The 16,286-nt window shown below is 55.8% G+C and overlaps 1 protein-coding gene across 20 annotated transcripts in view; it reads left to right on the top strand.

The window, feature by feature from the left end:
- Positions 1-84: 84 nt before the first annotated feature.
- The window catches only part of SPNS2 (SPNS lysolipid transporter 2, sphingosine-1-phosphate), a 42,773-nt gene continuing 26,571 nt past the window's right edge, over positions 85-16,286 (top strand). For 7 of the 20 annotated variants that reach the window (XM_074342547.1, XM_074342546.1, XM_074342545.1 and 4 more), the window contains exon 1: positions 8,218-8,762. In XM_074342547.1, the coding sequence (XP_074198648.1) occupies positions 8,393-8,762 (370 nt within the window). In that variant the 5' untranslated portion in view covers positions 8,218-8,392. Of the gene's footprint in view, positions 906-7,775; positions 7,928-8,212; positions 8,763-16,286 lie in introns of those variants that run through there. The other 13 variants (XR_012499440.1, XR_012499439.1, XR_012499442.1 and 10 more) reach the window with 5 other exon arrangements.

Here is a 16,286-nt window from a genome sequence, read left to right as displayed (position 1 = left end):
GAAGCAAGAGAGGCGGAGGTGGGCAGTCTGGGCCAAGGATGCAGGGCTGCTGCTCTGGAAACCAAGGGGGCTCCTCAGCGTGAGTGTCTATGTGTCCTCACCCTGGACCGCCTGCTCTGACCCAGCTTCCCCACTCTGAGGGGTCAGGAGGGCACAGGACACCGCTCTGTGTGAGTTCACCCTCTGAGCAAAAGATGGGGCTGAATCAGCAGTCTTGAGGGTGGGTTTCTCCTCCGGCTGGTGTGGGGGTGTGGCTGTAAGATGTAGGGAACCGCTCTGAGAAGTGCCCAAGCCTGCACAGACCCCGCTGCCCCAGAGCCACACCAGGGGACTCGCATGGCCGTGTACCTCTGTGCTCTGCACCCTGGCCCCCACCCCAACCCCATGCTCTGATCCCAACCCAGCCCATGGGGAAAGCTGGCTCTGTGGAACTCACATTTGGCCACTGGGTTCAGAGCAGCTGCACACAGTGGACCCTGCAGGAAACCAACAGCTTCCAGGCGGGCAGCAGTGGGGAGGCATGTTCTTTCTGCCATGAGCATGAGTGCCTCTCCCCCTCCCCCGGTGCCCTGCAGGGCAATCACTGCTCGCTCGCTGATCGCCACCTTTGCTGTGCCAGGCTGGGCTTGCCTCCCAGCAGCTGTGGGCAGAGCAGTGATTTAGACTCACGCTCACCTCCTGACCCTTGCTTGCTCCATCCCTGCCCCTTATCATTGGATGGGACAAGCTCCAGGAGCTGGACTCTTGAGCTCAGCCCACACCTCCCCCACAACCCAAGTCTCAGCCCTCCCTCAGGAGCAGCCATCACCGGTCTGACCAGCCCCTCAACCCACGATCTGACACTTGGAGCTCATGAAACAGACTGCCTCTGAAGTTACAAGAAAAAGGATTCCTGGGGGTATTTGGTAAGGGTTCTATAGCCAATTATAATGTGGGCACGGGGTGAGAGGGGGGCGTTCCCTCACCACCAAGCAGTTCTCTGACACCATCTGGGTGTCCTACAGTTCAACTCAATTCTGACACTGTCTACCCAGAGAGAGCATCAGATTCCTCGGGTTAAGGGTTCAGTCCTACAAGACTGCCCCTGCCACCCCCGCCCTATGCTTCAGATGCCAATCACAAGTCCAGGTTGTAACCTCAGAGGTTCCCACGCCCCACTCCTTGGGTTCCATTAATTTGCAAGAGCGGTTCACAGAATTCAGGAAACCCATTTACTCACTAGATGACCGGTTTATTATAAAGGCTATAACTCAGGAACAGCCAGATGGAAGAGATGCATGGGACAGGGTCTAGGGAAAGGGCGTGGAGCCTTCATGCCCTCTCTGCATGCACCACTCTCCCCAGATGTTCATGTGTTCACCAACCCGGAAGCTCTCCCAACCCAGTCCTTCTGGATTTTATGGAGGCTTCATTACTTAGGCATGGTTGATTAAACCATGGGCCACTGGCGACTGATCTCAACTTCCAGCCCCTCTCCCCTCCCCTAGGTGGTTGGTGGGGGTTTAGTACTGAAAGTTCCAACCCTCTCATCACGTGGCTGGCTCTCTGGCAACCAGCCCCGTCCTTAGGTGAATTCCAAAAGTCACCTCATTAACAAACAAAAGGCACTGTGCAGGCCTCATCACCTAGGAAATTCCAAGGATTTTAGGAGCTCTGTGTCAGAAACAGGACAAAGACCAAATATATATTTCTCATTATAAATCATGGTATTACACTTGGTTTCTCCTAAGAAGGAGGCAGCCAGTCTGTGCAGGAGCCAGGATGTCATGGTCCCCCATGGCATTCACTGGCTGTGTACCTGGGCCACTTCCTGTCCGCTCCAAGCTGTGGACGCCCCAGTTATATTTAAGAGGTGTGTTGAATGTGGGTTTTTGAACCTACGCCTCATGTGATTTCTCACAGGCTGGGTCTAGTTCCACAGAAGCTCAGCAATAAGGTCTGAATCTTCCTCCGTACAGTCCTGGGGAGGACCTCTGTGAAGCTTACCCCCCAGGAAATAGGCAAGGGCTTCTCAACACCAGCCACCCTGCCTCCTCCATCCCGGAGTCCAGCGGCTGGGGAGAAAGATCAGAAACCTCACTGATGCCAGTTCTAGAAACATATATTGGTATCAGTGGGTTCCTGTTTTGGTGCTGGGCAGTAAATCTGACTCCAACCCTGTCCTGGACCTCACAGCCCCAGAAAAAATAGGGAGACACTCTGCAAGGCCAAGGGAGGCACATCTGTGGGCTGAAGGGGGGCCTACATCCCTCAGAAGCTTTGAGGAGGTGGCCTAAGAGCTGGTAAATAGCCAGAGAAGGTGTGGGGAAGGGAATTCCTGGTGGAGGGATTGGTCAAAGGTGCAGGGGGCTGAGACAGAAGATACTGGTGATGAATCATGGAGGGGTGTGGTTGGTCGGAGAGGAAGGGGTTATGTGTTTCGGGGGAGGGAGAGGAGGCAGAAGAGACTGCCTGGGACTGGAGGGCTTCAGATGGGGCCGAATCCTGTAATCAGGGTAGTTCCATCTGACTCAAGCGCACTCTGAGGTTTGGGTTGCCAGGCAGGGCAGGGTGGTGCTTTCTGAGACTGAGCTAGACAGAAAGCCCTGCCGGGAGTTTATAGGAGGTTTGGAGGCAGGGCGGGAGCTCTGAGACTGGTGGACTCTGGGAGGGAGAGCCCAGTATCTGTTCTGCAACCAACCCAAGCCCCAGCTATACTCAGCTCCCCACCCTCTTCCTGTCTGGGGCTGGTCCCTCAGACCTCACCAGGCTGAGGCCACAGGTGTAGGTCTATGAGAGCCTGGCCATTCAGGCTAGGCAGGAGGAGTGGTCAGTAGAACACAAACTTTTCTGGCCAAAAGGTCACTTGCTGAGTGGTCCCAGTCCCTGGTACGCTAGACTCACTTGTTGGGAATGTTGATAGGGGAACATGCTGTTGAGCAGGACGAGGCCCTCAAACCTGACCTGCTCACTTCCTGTGTTAATTGCTCTTCCTGGACACATGCTGCATTCCAGCTCCCAGGTGTCATCCCAGTATGCAGGTGTGCCTGTCAGTGTGTGTGTGCCTGGGCATCTCATTTGAGGATGTGTTTCTAGGGTACTGGTGATAACACTCTTCTTCCACCCTAACCTCAGGCTTGGAGGGTTGAACACATGCATCAGGGGGATCACCCCCCAATCCTGGCTTGTCCCCCTGCAACACCAGACATCAGTCTGTCTGTTTCCTTCCCTTAAGTGCCTTCTTTCCTCCATGCCTGGGTGGGCCTGTGAGCTTGTTTGGTTCAAGGCAGCTGCAGGAGGCACCAGAGGTTTTTGGAGCCAAGCTTTATCCAACACAGGGAGGTGAATGACTCCATGTGCTCCTTCTGTGAGACCACATTGGTTAAGGTTGTAGGGTTGTGTGCAGTGGGAGCTGACTGATGTCTTAAGAAAGAGATTTGTTGAAGCAAACCAGGAGCTCACAAAATCTATGGGAAGATGGGAGATTCGGGAGCCAGGGCTCCTGGGTCATCTTACTGGGGGGCCCTCGACAGAGCTCCAGACAATTTTTCCCTAACCTTTTCCCACTCTACTCAAGATTTAAAGCCCTGGATGAGAGAGCCCAGTTGGATCCTATGCCCATGCCTTGATTTATAGCTCCATTAAGTCCAGGAAACTAGGGTGCAATTATGAAGGGGAATGGACACTGAGCATCAAAATAAAACAGCAATGAAAGAAAAAAAAAGACCAAGAAACACACGAAACCAAAGACAGTGTCCATTACAATGATATTGGGCAGGCCACTCAGATGCAGCCTCTCCATGGGACAGGGAAGAGGCCAGACTCAATGTCCTTTAAGGGAGTCTTCATTTCTGATAGTCTGAGTCCAGGTTCTATAATTCAGAAAGCATTAAAAATGTTCAAATGACAGAACAGGAACTTCTGTATTTGTGGGGACTCAGAGCCATCTGTTCAGAGCTGGAGAGGGAGGCAGAGACAAAGCGTTCTGAGCAGAGCTTATGAGGCAGGCCCAGGCTGGGGAATGGAGGGGCTCCGACAAGTCCCTGGCTTGGCAACAGCAGGAGCAGAACGAAGATGCTCTCTCCCACCTGTGGGTGGTGACCTGTGGAGAAGGTACTCAAATGGCACAGGGAAGCTAGTAGAGGGTGGAGCCAATCAGGGAGAGGATGCCTTTTCCAGAGAGGCTAGGAGAGGAATTTGGCTGGCTTCTGAGTCATGCAGAGCAGCAGATACATGATGCAAATCAGCACATATTTCCTGAGCACCTGCTAAGTGTCATTTACTCATTCAATCAACAAACATTCTCTGAGCACCTCCTCTGTCCTGGACTGTGGGGATGAATCAGACAGGGTATAGGCCCTCCAGGCTCAGGGTCTGTTGTGGGGCTGGTGGCGGGGAGGGGAGTGGTGGGCTTATGTACAAGTGTAATTAGCACAGTGAGTTTGGTGTGATGGAGGGATACCCAGGTTAGTTAAGGAGCCCAGAGGAGGAAATGGCAGTTGTTCAGGTGGGTCAGGGAGGGCTTCCTGAAGGAAGTCATGTCTGTGCTGGGTCTCTGAAGGATAAGTGGGAGGAGTGCGCTAAGTAGACAGCATAGACAGTGCAGGACTGAAAAGCCAGGGGAGGGGGATGCCCAGGTGACGCTCTCCGTGGTCCTGAATCATCATTGTGTTAATAGGACAAGGGCTTTTGTGTCAAGGGGAGAGGGGGGACTATAGATAAACACCCCCAATTCCAGCCACTCCTCTAGGCTCCAGGAAGTATAGTAACTGTGAGTGAGTTCAGGAAGCTTCATTTTCAGTGTGGTAGAGTGTAATTTTGAGAGACAGGCAGTGGGATCTGAGGCTGGAGATTGGCATGGGTCATGAAGGGTTATAAAGGGTCATGGAGATCATGTTAAGCAATTTAGATATTTTTAATCCTATAGGCAGTGGGGAGCCATGGAAAGGTTGTGTGCAAGGTGGTGATGGGGTCACATGTGTGACTTAGAAAAATTACTGGCAAGTAATATGGAGAAAAAACCAGAGGGGTATGTTGGGGTAGGTGGTGTTGAGTTTTAAAAGGGTTGAAGTGAGACATGGAGAAATTTGAGCTAAGTCTGTGAGCAATGGGGAGATATTAAAGAGAAAAAATGGACAGGCCATAGAAGTAGGGAAGGAATCCCAAATGGCTCCCAGGTTTCCATTTGGGGACAATGTGGATGCTGCTGCTATTTGTCAAGAGGTAATGGATACCGGGTGGGAGCAGGTTGAGGGGAAAGAGGATGAGTTCAGTCTTGGGTGTGCTGAGTTTAAGTGCTGGGGGATATCCAGGGGGAGTGTGTAGGAGACTGCATATGGACCCTTGAGATGAGGCAATATCTAGAGATGAAGGCTGGGTATCCTGGGCATGTGGATGATTGCTGAAAGCCCAAGCATGGGTGAGAGGCTGCCAAGAGAGTGTGCCATGTGAGAAGAGGGGAGACTGAGGCTGCGCCCTGGAGATGCTCCTGTGGTGGGGGGATGGGCAGAGGGGAGGTGGACTGAGCTCCCAGTTAGCAGCCATGGAGGAGCCAGTGTTTCCCAGAGTGTGTTCTGCAAAGCTGTAGTCCCCTTACAAGATGTTCAGTGGTCAAGTACACATGGGGAGACGGCAGCCTATACCTCTCTGTGGGAGATTCCCAATGTACAGTCTCAGGTTAAAGGCCTGGAAACGTTCCTCAGTAAGGAAACCTATTTATTTATGTTTATCCCACCATTTCCCCAGTATACTTGCCCTTGGAACACTGGCCACTAATGTCCTGTGCCCCACTGGTTTTGAAATTATGGTCTGGTCTTAATGAGTGAATATCAGGAGGCTCTTTAGCCATTGTTGAGATCAGCCTCCATTCTGTTGGTGAGGAAGCTCTGGCCTGGAGAAGCAGCGTTGTGGAGCAGTAGGGGAGACACTGGATTAGGGGGCAGACATACCTGGGTTTAGTGCAAGCCCTGGCATTTACTAGGTATGTGACCTTAGGCAGATTACTTCTCTTCCCTGGGTCTCAGTTTCTTTATTGGTGAGATGGACATAAGAACCTACAAGTTCTATAGCTGATGGTCCCATGATGCTAGCTGAGGCTCTCAGGAGGCCACGGTGACTTGCCCAGGGCCACACAACTCAAAGGGGCTTATTGTCCTCCCTACCACTCTGCCCTTGGTGGCCCCTTATCCCACTCAAGGACCCACTCTAGAGAGTGCCTTTGAACTAAAATCCCAGAAAAACCCACAGAGTGGGAATGACTGACTTGTTTGGTGGCAGCTCAGAGGTCCCCCAAATTTAAAAGGCTCAAAACTCTGTCATCTTCCCCTGTTTTGGAGCCTAGCCAGTGGTGGAAAGGCAGTGCTGTGAAAAGGGAGTGTTTCCCTTTCTGGTCTAGGGCTAAAACTGCCTCCCTGGGCAGGGCTGTGGCTGAAAGGATGAGGAATTTGGGGACTGGGAAGGGGACAGTTCCTTAGACTGTCTTGGGCTTAGTGCCATGGTTGTGCCTCCTTCACAGCTGGCTGCATCCCACAGCTGGGCCCTGTCCTCTAGCTGGCACCATCACACAGTTATGAAGGTCATCGCCAGAGCTCAGTCCCATCCCTATGGAGCTCCTAGGTCTGTTCTTGCCTGTTAATCACCTGTCATCCTGGGCCACCCAATGGAACTTCCCCCATCTAGCTTTTCAGGCCTGCACCCAGCAAGCTGCAAAGAGGCAGCAAGGCAACTTTCAGAATGAAATCTGTTTTCCTAACCCTCCCGTCACAGTCATTCATACCCAACACGACGAAGCATATTTTTAGTCACTTCACAGAATTTAAAATACACCTCGAAGGCGCCAAGAAACACCAGCTTGGGGATTAACTGTGCTCACAAGAGACAGTGGGGCGGGAGTGGGAGGGGAGTGCCTTGTGCTGCGTCACCCTTTGGCTATGCCGTGACTCACTGTGGCCGACACCTTCTCGAGATACACCTGCCGATGGACGTGGGATCTGGAGCAGCCTGAAGTGGGAACTGAGCTCCTAGCCCAGGCCAGTGTTATCACACCAACCTGGGTCAGGGCCAACCCTGACAGCAGCTAGCTGGGCCCTGGGACATGTGTGTGAAACACGGAATAATTCTGGTTTCCTGGTGTCTAGTTCTAACATTCTGTCCTCAGCACTTTGTACGGTATCTTCATTTCAATCAAAGGCTCAAACAAATTAATTGGTGGTGGTGGGGTGGGGTTTCCTAGAACCACAGCATCTTTGAGATGGGTGAGAGTGGAGACTGAGTCCCTGAATACAGAAGCTACACAGCCACTCTCCTCAGGACACAGGGCTTCCCTCTTCCCCAACAGGGAGTGAGCATGCATTGACTTTTGGATCATCTGAATCGTATTCTCCTTGGTTCCCACACAGAGAGAAACTGAGACCCAGAGAGTGTTAGGGATCTTGTCCATGGTCATGCCACTGCACTATGACCCAACCTCCTATCTCCTGTTCAGGGCTATTGTCCCTTCCCCAGTGCACAGCTGGAAGTCTGATGCTTACAGTTGGTGTGCCCTCAGGAGAGAAGGCCCCTTTTTAATGCCCTGTTTCGGGTGGGTCCCAGTTGCAGCCCTGGCTCTCCCTGCCAGAGGGTGCCTCTCTGTGAGGCAGGGGTAGGTCCTTGGTGCGCACACAGGAATAGGCCCAGGGGAAGATTGGGGGCTGGATCTGTGTTTCCCTGGGGAGGTGGGCGACATAGCCTTCTGTGCCTGGTGGAGGCCTGAGTCCTGGACCAAGCCCCCACAGTCAAGCTACTTGATTCTTATGCAGCCCTCCCTGAACTAAATCATGGCGGATGAGTAGCTGCTGGAGCGGCCACGGGCTCTCCTACCGGCGCCCCTGACTTAACTGAGACCCTCTCTCCAGGATGTCCACATGCCCTGAGCTCGAGCCTTCAGCTTTCTCCCAGAGTCTCCGCCACGGTAGGGAATGGGGAGGGAGGGCACTGAGAGGGTGCTGGGGAGTCCGGCTCCCCGCATGCTACTCCCAGCTCCGTAGCTCCCCCAAACCCGTCCGGGCCCTTGCCACCCTCCGCGGCCACTCGGCTCCGGAGTGACTGCGCCCCCGTCGGGCGGGAGGGGCTCTGCGGCCTGGCTCCCCCCTGCCCCCCGGGGCAGCACGTGCGGGGCGGGGCTCTGGCCCGAGCCCGGGGCTGATTGGGCGCTACCTTGGTGGGCGGGGCCGGGCCGCAGCTGTCAGTGTCTCAGCGGCGACAGCGGCTTGTCTCGTTGAAACCGTGGCAGAGCCGCAGCCGGGCCGGAGCGCAGGAGCCGACGGGGCCCGGCCGGGATGGTGCAGCGGCGGCTCCGGGGCGCACGCACGCACTGAGTGGGCCCAAGCTGGGCTCCGCGTCCCCCGCGCCCCCCGCCGCCCCGATCCCGGCCGGCATGATGTGCCTGGAATGCGCCTCGGCGGCGGCGGGCGGCGCGGAGGAGGAGGAGGCGGACGCGGAGCGGCGGCGCCGGCGCCGGGGGGCGCAGCGAGGGGCTGGCGGTGGCGGTTGCTGTGGGGCGCGGGCAGCGAGCGCCGCTGGAGTCGCGGCTGCAGACGATGAAGTGCAAACGCTGTCGGGCAGCGTGAGGCGGGCCCCGTCCGGACCCCCCAGCACCCCCAGCACCCCAAGCAGTGCAGCCGCTGGCAAGGGCCCCGGCGCTCAGCAGCCCAAACCAGCCAGCTTGGGCCGCGGACGGGGAGCAGCCGCCGCCATCCTCAGCTTGGGCAACGTGCTCAACTACCTGGATAGGTACACCGTAGCAGGTGAGCGAGTGCCCCACCCAGCCCGAGAACCAGGACCCTCTACCTTGAGGTAGCCCGGGGAGCCTTTGGTCCGAGGCCCCCTATATCCAAGCCTTTCATGGGGCCCCTAAGGGTCCTCCGCTTGGGCACAACTGGGCAAGTGATGCCCCATGTTCCATGGGTTCAATTTAAGGACTGCCCCCTGCACCCCCAGACTAGGGGTTGGGAGAGTCCCCACCTCTGGAGTAGCCGGCGCATCCTCGCCAGCCCTTGACATCTCATCCGTTGTCCTCTTTTCCGAGTCTCCTTTGCGCCTTTCTGCGTTCTGGCCTCCGCGCCCTCTCCCGCCCAGCCTCAGGTTCCCGGGCCTCTCCTCCCCTTCCCCCAGCCTAGGCGGTCTGTCTGTCAGTAGCCGTCAGTTCCTTCCTTCCTCCGCCACCTCCACTCCCCTGCGTGCGTGCGGCGAGTGCGCGCGCCCCTTGCGGGTGTGCTCCCGGGGAGACCAAGTGTGTGCGCGCGGGCGGCGGTGATATGTGTGTGTGAGCGCATGGCTGACAAAGGCTTGGGGCTGCGGGGAGCCGAGCGAAGCGGAGGGAGGGGCGGGGCGGGTCCGCGGCGCCTGGGGACCCAGGATGCGGTTTGCAGCTGGCCCCTGCTAGAGGCCTGAAGACGCCTCTTCCTGCTCTATGTCGCTTGGGGCCTGGGGTAGGGCGCAGGCCACTAGAGATAGAGAGGGGCTGCCTCATCCTCTGTGAGCATCTCCTGGAACCAGCCTTGGGGAGGGGTTGGGGGTCGATAGAACAACTGAGTTCACTTCTCGTCCCACATTTTCTCCTCCTGTGCTTGGTGTGTGACCTTGGGCGGGTCTTAGCTTGTGTTTAGGTCTGTTTCCCCCCTCGTGAGGTGGTTGATCCCTGGTCCCTTTGGCGATGGAAGGGTGTTCTGGGATTCCAGTCTGCTAGCTCCCCTCCCCCAGTTCTCAGGGGTCTGTGAGTACAGAACTTTCCCTAAATTGAGCTGCCCCTCAGTGGGAATGGTGAAGCCTGGAGAGAAAAGGACTTTGGCCAAGCTAGCCCGTGGAGGCTCTCTGCCACAGGAGAGCAGTGATTGTATACCTGGCATGCTGGCCAGAACCTGCCTAACCACAGCTTAGTAAAATCTGAAACTGCAAGGAGGAAAAAAAAAAAAAAAGATAGCGGGTGGAATTTGGGACTGACTCTAAAGAAAACTTTGTGCTTATGGAGGGAGGAGATCCCTGGCATAAACCATACGCCACCTGGGTCCCCTTACCCAGGACTCAATCTCCCCCAAACCATACGCCACCTGGGTCCCCTTACCCAGGAATCAATCTCCCCCTCTGTTGAATGGGGTTTTGTGTCAAGTGGAAGGGAGAATTCTGATGCAAGAGTAGAGGCTTCCCCCTCCCCCAACTCCCACTTTCAAGACCCCTTTTCTCTCTATCTCTTCCTGTGGGGAGTTGGAAATGGGTACCAGTGGCACCAGTTTCTGGGTTGGGCTGTCCCCAGAGGGCTCTTGGGTCTGGTGAACAGGAATACCCAGCATCACCCAAGTGCACCAGGCTCTGTCATGCTTGGGCCATGCTGCCTGGGACCTGGGAGCTTAGGTGTCACCACATAGTGGAGAGAAGTCAGAGAACATCGGGGGCCTGTAGTTAGTTCAATATGGACTTCTGTACACAGGCTGGGGAACCAAGGCAACTGGCGACCCTTGTGCAAGGTAGTCCGGAGAGTGCACTGCAAAGTGGCATGAGATCTCCGTGTTTTCCACCCTCTCAGCTGGGCAATGAATGGTCTGCTTCTGTAACAACTTGAAACATTTTTTTCAGCCTCCTGACCCTCCCCTCACCTTATTCTTAGGGAAACTGCTAGGGGCTGAGGTGGGAGGGTGGGATCAGGGAGGCCTAGTGCTTTTCTGCCTCCACCCCCACTTGGGTCCAAGAGTCAGAATGGGAGAACAACATAGCAAATTTTTGGTGAATTGGTAAGGGGGGTGGGGCAGTAGAGAGGAAGGCCCGGAAAGTTCTGTGCAAACACCATGCATCCTTCCCATTCCTGCTAGGGTGGGAGCTCGTGCACCACCCCGCCCCCAACTCACAGCATCACAGATTTCCTCTCCGGATAAGCCTGGCTCCCTCCCTCTCTCTTTATGGTAGACTCTCCTACCACCACCCCCTTGCTGCCAAGCTGTTTTCAGGAAGATTTACTATCTCTATGGCAACTACTATGGCTTGATGTGTCTTAGGGGTTTGGGGGACACAGCAGGGGAGTGGTCATCCCACCTGTTGCTGGCTGGCCAGCTGGGGCAGAGGAGGGCATGCAGACACTCCACTGCTCAGTCACCTTTGATATTTGCACCCCCCTGATCCCTGAGAACCTCACCATCTGGTCCTGGCACCCCATCAAAAAATGGGGTAAGTTCCTACTCTCTTCCTTTAAGCCTGTGCATTTCTGTCTTCGTGGTATAGACCAGCTCTGTCCAAAAGGAATATAATGCAAGCTATGGATGTAACTTAAAATTTTCTAGTAAGCACGTTAAAAAAGTAAAAAGAAATAGGAGATATGAATGAATAATGTATCTTATTGCACTCAATATATCTAACATATTTCAACATATCATCAGTAGAAAAGCTATCAATGGGATATTTTGCCCACTTTTCTTACTGAGTTTTGAAACCCAGTTTGTGTTTTACATTTACAGCACATGTCAGTTTGCACTGGCTGCATTTCGGGTGCCCAACGGCCACAGTGGCTAGGGGACACCATGGTGGACGGTGAAGGTCTAGAGTCTTTGATGCCAGCGTTCAAGTCCAGGCTCTTGAGAGTGACCTTGGGGATGTTGCTTGAGCTTTCTGAGTGATCATTTCATCCCTCCACCTCCCGGGATGTGTGGCATAACTGAGACTGTCTCTTAAGCGTGGGGGAAAAGGCCAGACTCCTAGGAGAGCTTCACAAATGTCAGCAGACTGCTCTTCCATCCCTCTGCCCAAGCTGTGCCCTAGCCATGGTGTCCTCCTGTTTCTCAGTTTCTGACAGTCCCCTTTGGGATGCTTTGGCGAACCCCTCCCTTCTTCACCAGCGCTGGTCTTCATCCTGGGAACTCCAGTAGGTTCTGCCTTTGCTCTAGCATTCCCAGCGCCACCCCGCCACCCCGTGATCTGGCTAATTATGGCCTCTCCTCCTCCCCATGAGAACCCCCTGAGGGCAGCAGGTCTGAAAAGCAGGTGAGAAGGGCCAGGCTTTGACTCTTGCTTTTCTTACTGAGCATTGCTTCAGTTGGATGAAACTGAAGTAGCCCAGAAATCACCTCTCAGCCCTTCCCTCCACCTCTTTGGGTGGATGGGGACACTGATGCCAGGAGAACGCTGGCACTCATACAAGGTCACACAGCAGCAGTGCAGGACCAGAACCCCCAGTGCTGTCTTCTCTTGGTCAAGGTGAAAGCAGGCGCCCTGCTTCTGGCCTGGAAACTCAGAGATTCTGCTGGCCATGGGCAAAAGCCCTCTGGGCAGATGAATTTCAGCTCAGTTAAACAGGGCAGTTTGATCTCCCCTAGGGCACGTGGCTCCTGCTCCCATGGCCCCTTCCAGCCTGGCAGCCACCTACTTTTCATTCTGAGCCCACTCATGGCTGCCAGGTCAGGGGAAGGAGGGAGCCCCTCAGGCAAGGGTCCTGGGTCTCTGCTTCCCAGCCCTGCGTCCTGGTGCCAGGGCTGCCTGTGCCCCTGGGCTCCCATTCTTCCATCTGTGAAATGGAAATTGAGCTGAGGGTATAGGTGGCAGCATTCTGCTCTGGAACCAGGCCCAGCCAGAGAGAGCTGGCGCAGGCCCTGTTCATGGTTGGTGAATGGCTATTTGAGAGCAGAGATCCTCCCTCAATTTCTCTGGGACACCTGTTGCCTTCCTGAGACCTATTGCCTTTTCCTTTGATCCAGCCCCTTGGCCAGCCAGGCACTTGAAATTGGGCGGAGCAGGGGGCTGGTGAGGACAGGCAGAGCCCTACCCTAGGGGAGTCCTTTTCTGCCAAAGAAGCTGAGACTGGTATCCATGGCAACCACTCACTAACATAAACCCAGAAGGAGAGAGGAGTATGGGGATCCAGCCCGGAACAGAGGCCTGGCAGGAATGGGGCCTTCCCCAAACACCTGAGCTGGGGGCAGGAGGGGCTGCAGGCACGGGCTCTTGGCTCTTTTTTTATCTGCTTGGTTGAGTCTATCTAGAGCTAACAGCTGGGGAAACGGAGGCCCAGGGCCTTTTACAATGTCACCGGGTGTGTAGAAGCCAAGTCAAGCCCCAAACTCCGTGGCTATCTTTGTGGATAAGGATATCAACACTGCTCCCACCCCGCCCCCTCAGGTGGCTTTGTCCCCTGGAGTGGCCCTGCCCTGGCCACTGCCAGGTCAGCACCACGTAAGGTCTGCGGGGCGGGGTGTCCCAAGGCCACATTCCAGAATGCCTGTCTGGTAGGTCAGTGCCCAGGTGCACCGCGGGCCGGCCTGGAATGCCAGCACCCCAGTGACTAACCACCAGCTGCCCATTTCCTTGCTTTCCTGCTCCTCAGGCATCTTTCAGCTGGTTCTGCCAGCACCTCGGCAGTGCCGCTGACCTGTCAGAGAAGCGCCTTGAAACTCACTACCTTAGTCTGGAACTTAGGACCGGTGACCGGCCCAGCCTGTGCCTTAGTTTCCCACTTTGTGAATGGGGCAGGAGGGCCACAGCCTGCTGGGTGCAGGCTGGTCTGAGAGCGAGGCCTCCTGCGTCAGAGCTGCTCAGAGAGGAGGAGTTCCGCGTCCCTTCCCCAGACGGGAAATGGCTTTTGTTTCTGCCCTTGTGTAGGGGCCTGAAATCCTGAGGGTAGAAGAGGGGAAAGAGGACACTGTTTTGATCCCCAGGCTCCTGGAGCTGGGTTCCCTTTTGGGCCCTGAATGTCTCCTGAGCTGAGCTTCCTGCTCCTGGCTTTGTCAGAATGGCTGTGTGACCTGAGGCAGATCCTGACCCTCTCTGAGCCCTGAATCCAAGATTGATGATTCTGTTCCTCTCTTTCTGTGGTCAGAGACTTGCTCCCAAGGGTTGTATGGGGCACAGGACTTGGTCTCAGGAACTCTTGTCTGCTGGCCCCCAGCTCTGCCTGCACGTGCCTTTCCCGGGATAACCAGGTCTGTTCCCAGCTGCTATAGCAGCCAACCTTCGTATCTCCTGGTTGGTCTCAGTGGTGCCTCTGCCCTCTTTCCAGGCAGTTTTCCCCAACTCTCTGGGCTGAGCTGGGCACCTAACTGCTGGTTTTCAACAGCTCCCTGTCCCACCATCACCGCATCTACTCCCAGGTAGGGTGGCTTCTCCCTGCAGCCTCAAGGGGCTGAGCCTGGTCATCTCTGTGGCCCCAATATGTGTGGGGAGCCGGCACAAGCCTGGCCCTCGTTGGCCAACTGAGTAGCAGAATTGTGTTGACTCAGCCTTGCCTGACCCAAAGCCCATTCTTCTGGGCTGAAGGTGTGTTGGTAGGTTTGGACAACCCTGGACAAGACCAGGCGCCCATAGCCGAGGCTGGGGCTTCTTTCGTGGTGCTGCCCTTTGGTCCTGACTGGGGCACACAACAAGCTGCAGGCCTCGCGTCTCCGGGAAGGAAGTAGCGGCAGTGGTCCGTGTGGTCCCTGTCTGTCCAGCCGGGAGCCTTGACCGTGGGGCCTCCTTTCCCCACACTGGGCAGAATGGCTCCTGTACATGCAGGAGGGCACTGTGGTGGCTTTGCCTGGTCTCTTCTGCAGACAGGGCACTGGAGGCGAAGGGCTGGCCTCAGGTTACTCTGTGAGGAGATGTGAAGCAGGATGCTGGTCCACTCCGGGCCTGGGCCTCTCCTGGTGTTGGGGGATTGGTGAGAGGAGTCCCAGGTAAGATACATCACAGCAAGAAGTAAGTGAGAAGGATGCAGTAGCCAGAGCTTGGAGGCTAGAGGTGGGGTTTTGGCCTCCTGCTTATCCTCTGTTCTTTGCCTCCATGGAGACCTTGCTGGGGTCTCCCCTTCCCACCCACAACCTGGTAGCCCCATGGGGTCTTCATGGTCCCTTTACTGCCCAGCATGGACTTGCCAGATGGAGTCCCACGTGGCAAGGAGCACGATTAAGCTTTGTAAACTGTAAAGGACGGTGCCTGGGGAGGGAGGGGGTTACTCAGTCACAGTGTTTCCAACACCCATGTGAGGGCAGTTGGTGTGCATGTTGAGAACTGCCTCTTTTCTGGCCCTTTTTTGGGATAAGATGGGGAGCACAGGCCAGGTCTGGGAGCTTGGAGGTCAGCTCAGCCTAGCTCCTGCCTGGTTCTGTCTGTGGCCTTTGTTTCTTTCACCTTTTGAATCTCAATTTTCCATCTGAGAAGTGGGAGCAGGTCGCCTCAGCCCTGAAGCAGCACACGAGGGAAGGCTGAGGGTTCATGGGCTTGAGCTACGCTGATCTGAGGTCTCTTATCTCTCTCCACCCCCTTTCTCCCCACACCCCCCACCTTATCTTAGGTCTGTGTCCACATAGGCCACGCCCTCCATGGGTCCAGATAAGGGTGTGGTCACCTTGTCTCCGGCCCCTGGTGGTCTTGGGAGTCCCTGAGCCAGGATAGGGCTGGGGAGGCTGAGATGGGAAAGGAGTGGCGGTGTAAAGCCCCCAAATTGCTAAGGCCAAGTCTGGTTCCAGGAAAGCTGGCCCCAAATGATAGACTAGAACCACAGGCCAGAGGCCCGGCTGCCTGTTGCCGCCCACTCCGGGCAGAGAGGCTTGGTGGGGAGCGGGGGCAGGGCTCTCTGAGCTCTGGGGTGGTTCTACTCTTGGACTGATGGGGTCTGAGGGCAGGGCTCTTGGGTAGGGAGAGGTGCTATGGGGTCCTCTTTATGGGGACAAGTTTGGAATCTAGGTTCTCTAGGGTCAGGGTGGGGCCTCTCTGAGGGTTGAGGCTATGGGGCTGGGGGTCCCATCCTCATGGTCCCTGCAGAGATGACCACTGAGTTGTCCTGCCATTGATGACCCAGATTTGTACGCTGACATGGGGGTAGGAGGGTTGGCATATGTAGAACAAATGTGATGAAGATTTAGGATGGACCCAGCAGGGATATCACACTCAAATGGGCAACCTGGGGCTCAGAGTAGGGGCCGGATGGTCCTGGAGGTCACTCAGCTTGTCCCTGGGGGCCAGGGGCAGGATCTTGCCCTGTGGAAGCTCTGAGGCAGGTAGAAGTGCGTGTGCTTGACAGCCCTGCCTTGGCTGATCCCCTTAGGCTTGGGGGGGTGGGGGGAGGTGCTGGCGGGGCCAGGCTGCGGTTTCCCAGCCTTAGCCATCCAGAGCCAGGTCAGCAGAGCCAGGCCCTCAGGCCCCTATAATTACTGGGGCGGGAGCTGTAGCCCAGCATTGGAGCAGGAGTGAGACTTCCAGAGTGAGCCAGCTCTGAGGCCTCCACAGGGGGACCAGGGTCCCTCCGAGAGGGACCAGCCAATGGTAGGCATCACCCATCCTTTCAGATCCCTAGGCCCTGTCTTTCTAGCCATCTG

This window comes from Camelus bactrianus, chromosome 16, assembly GCF_048773025.1.
Source record: "Camelus bactrianus isolate YW-2024 breed Bactrian camel chromosome 16, ASM4877302v1, whole genome shotgun sequence".
NCBI lineage: Eukaryota > Metazoa > Chordata > Mammalia > Artiodactyla > Camelidae > Camelus > Camelus bactrianus.
This window is presented reverse-complemented; position numbering and strand designations above follow the sequence as displayed.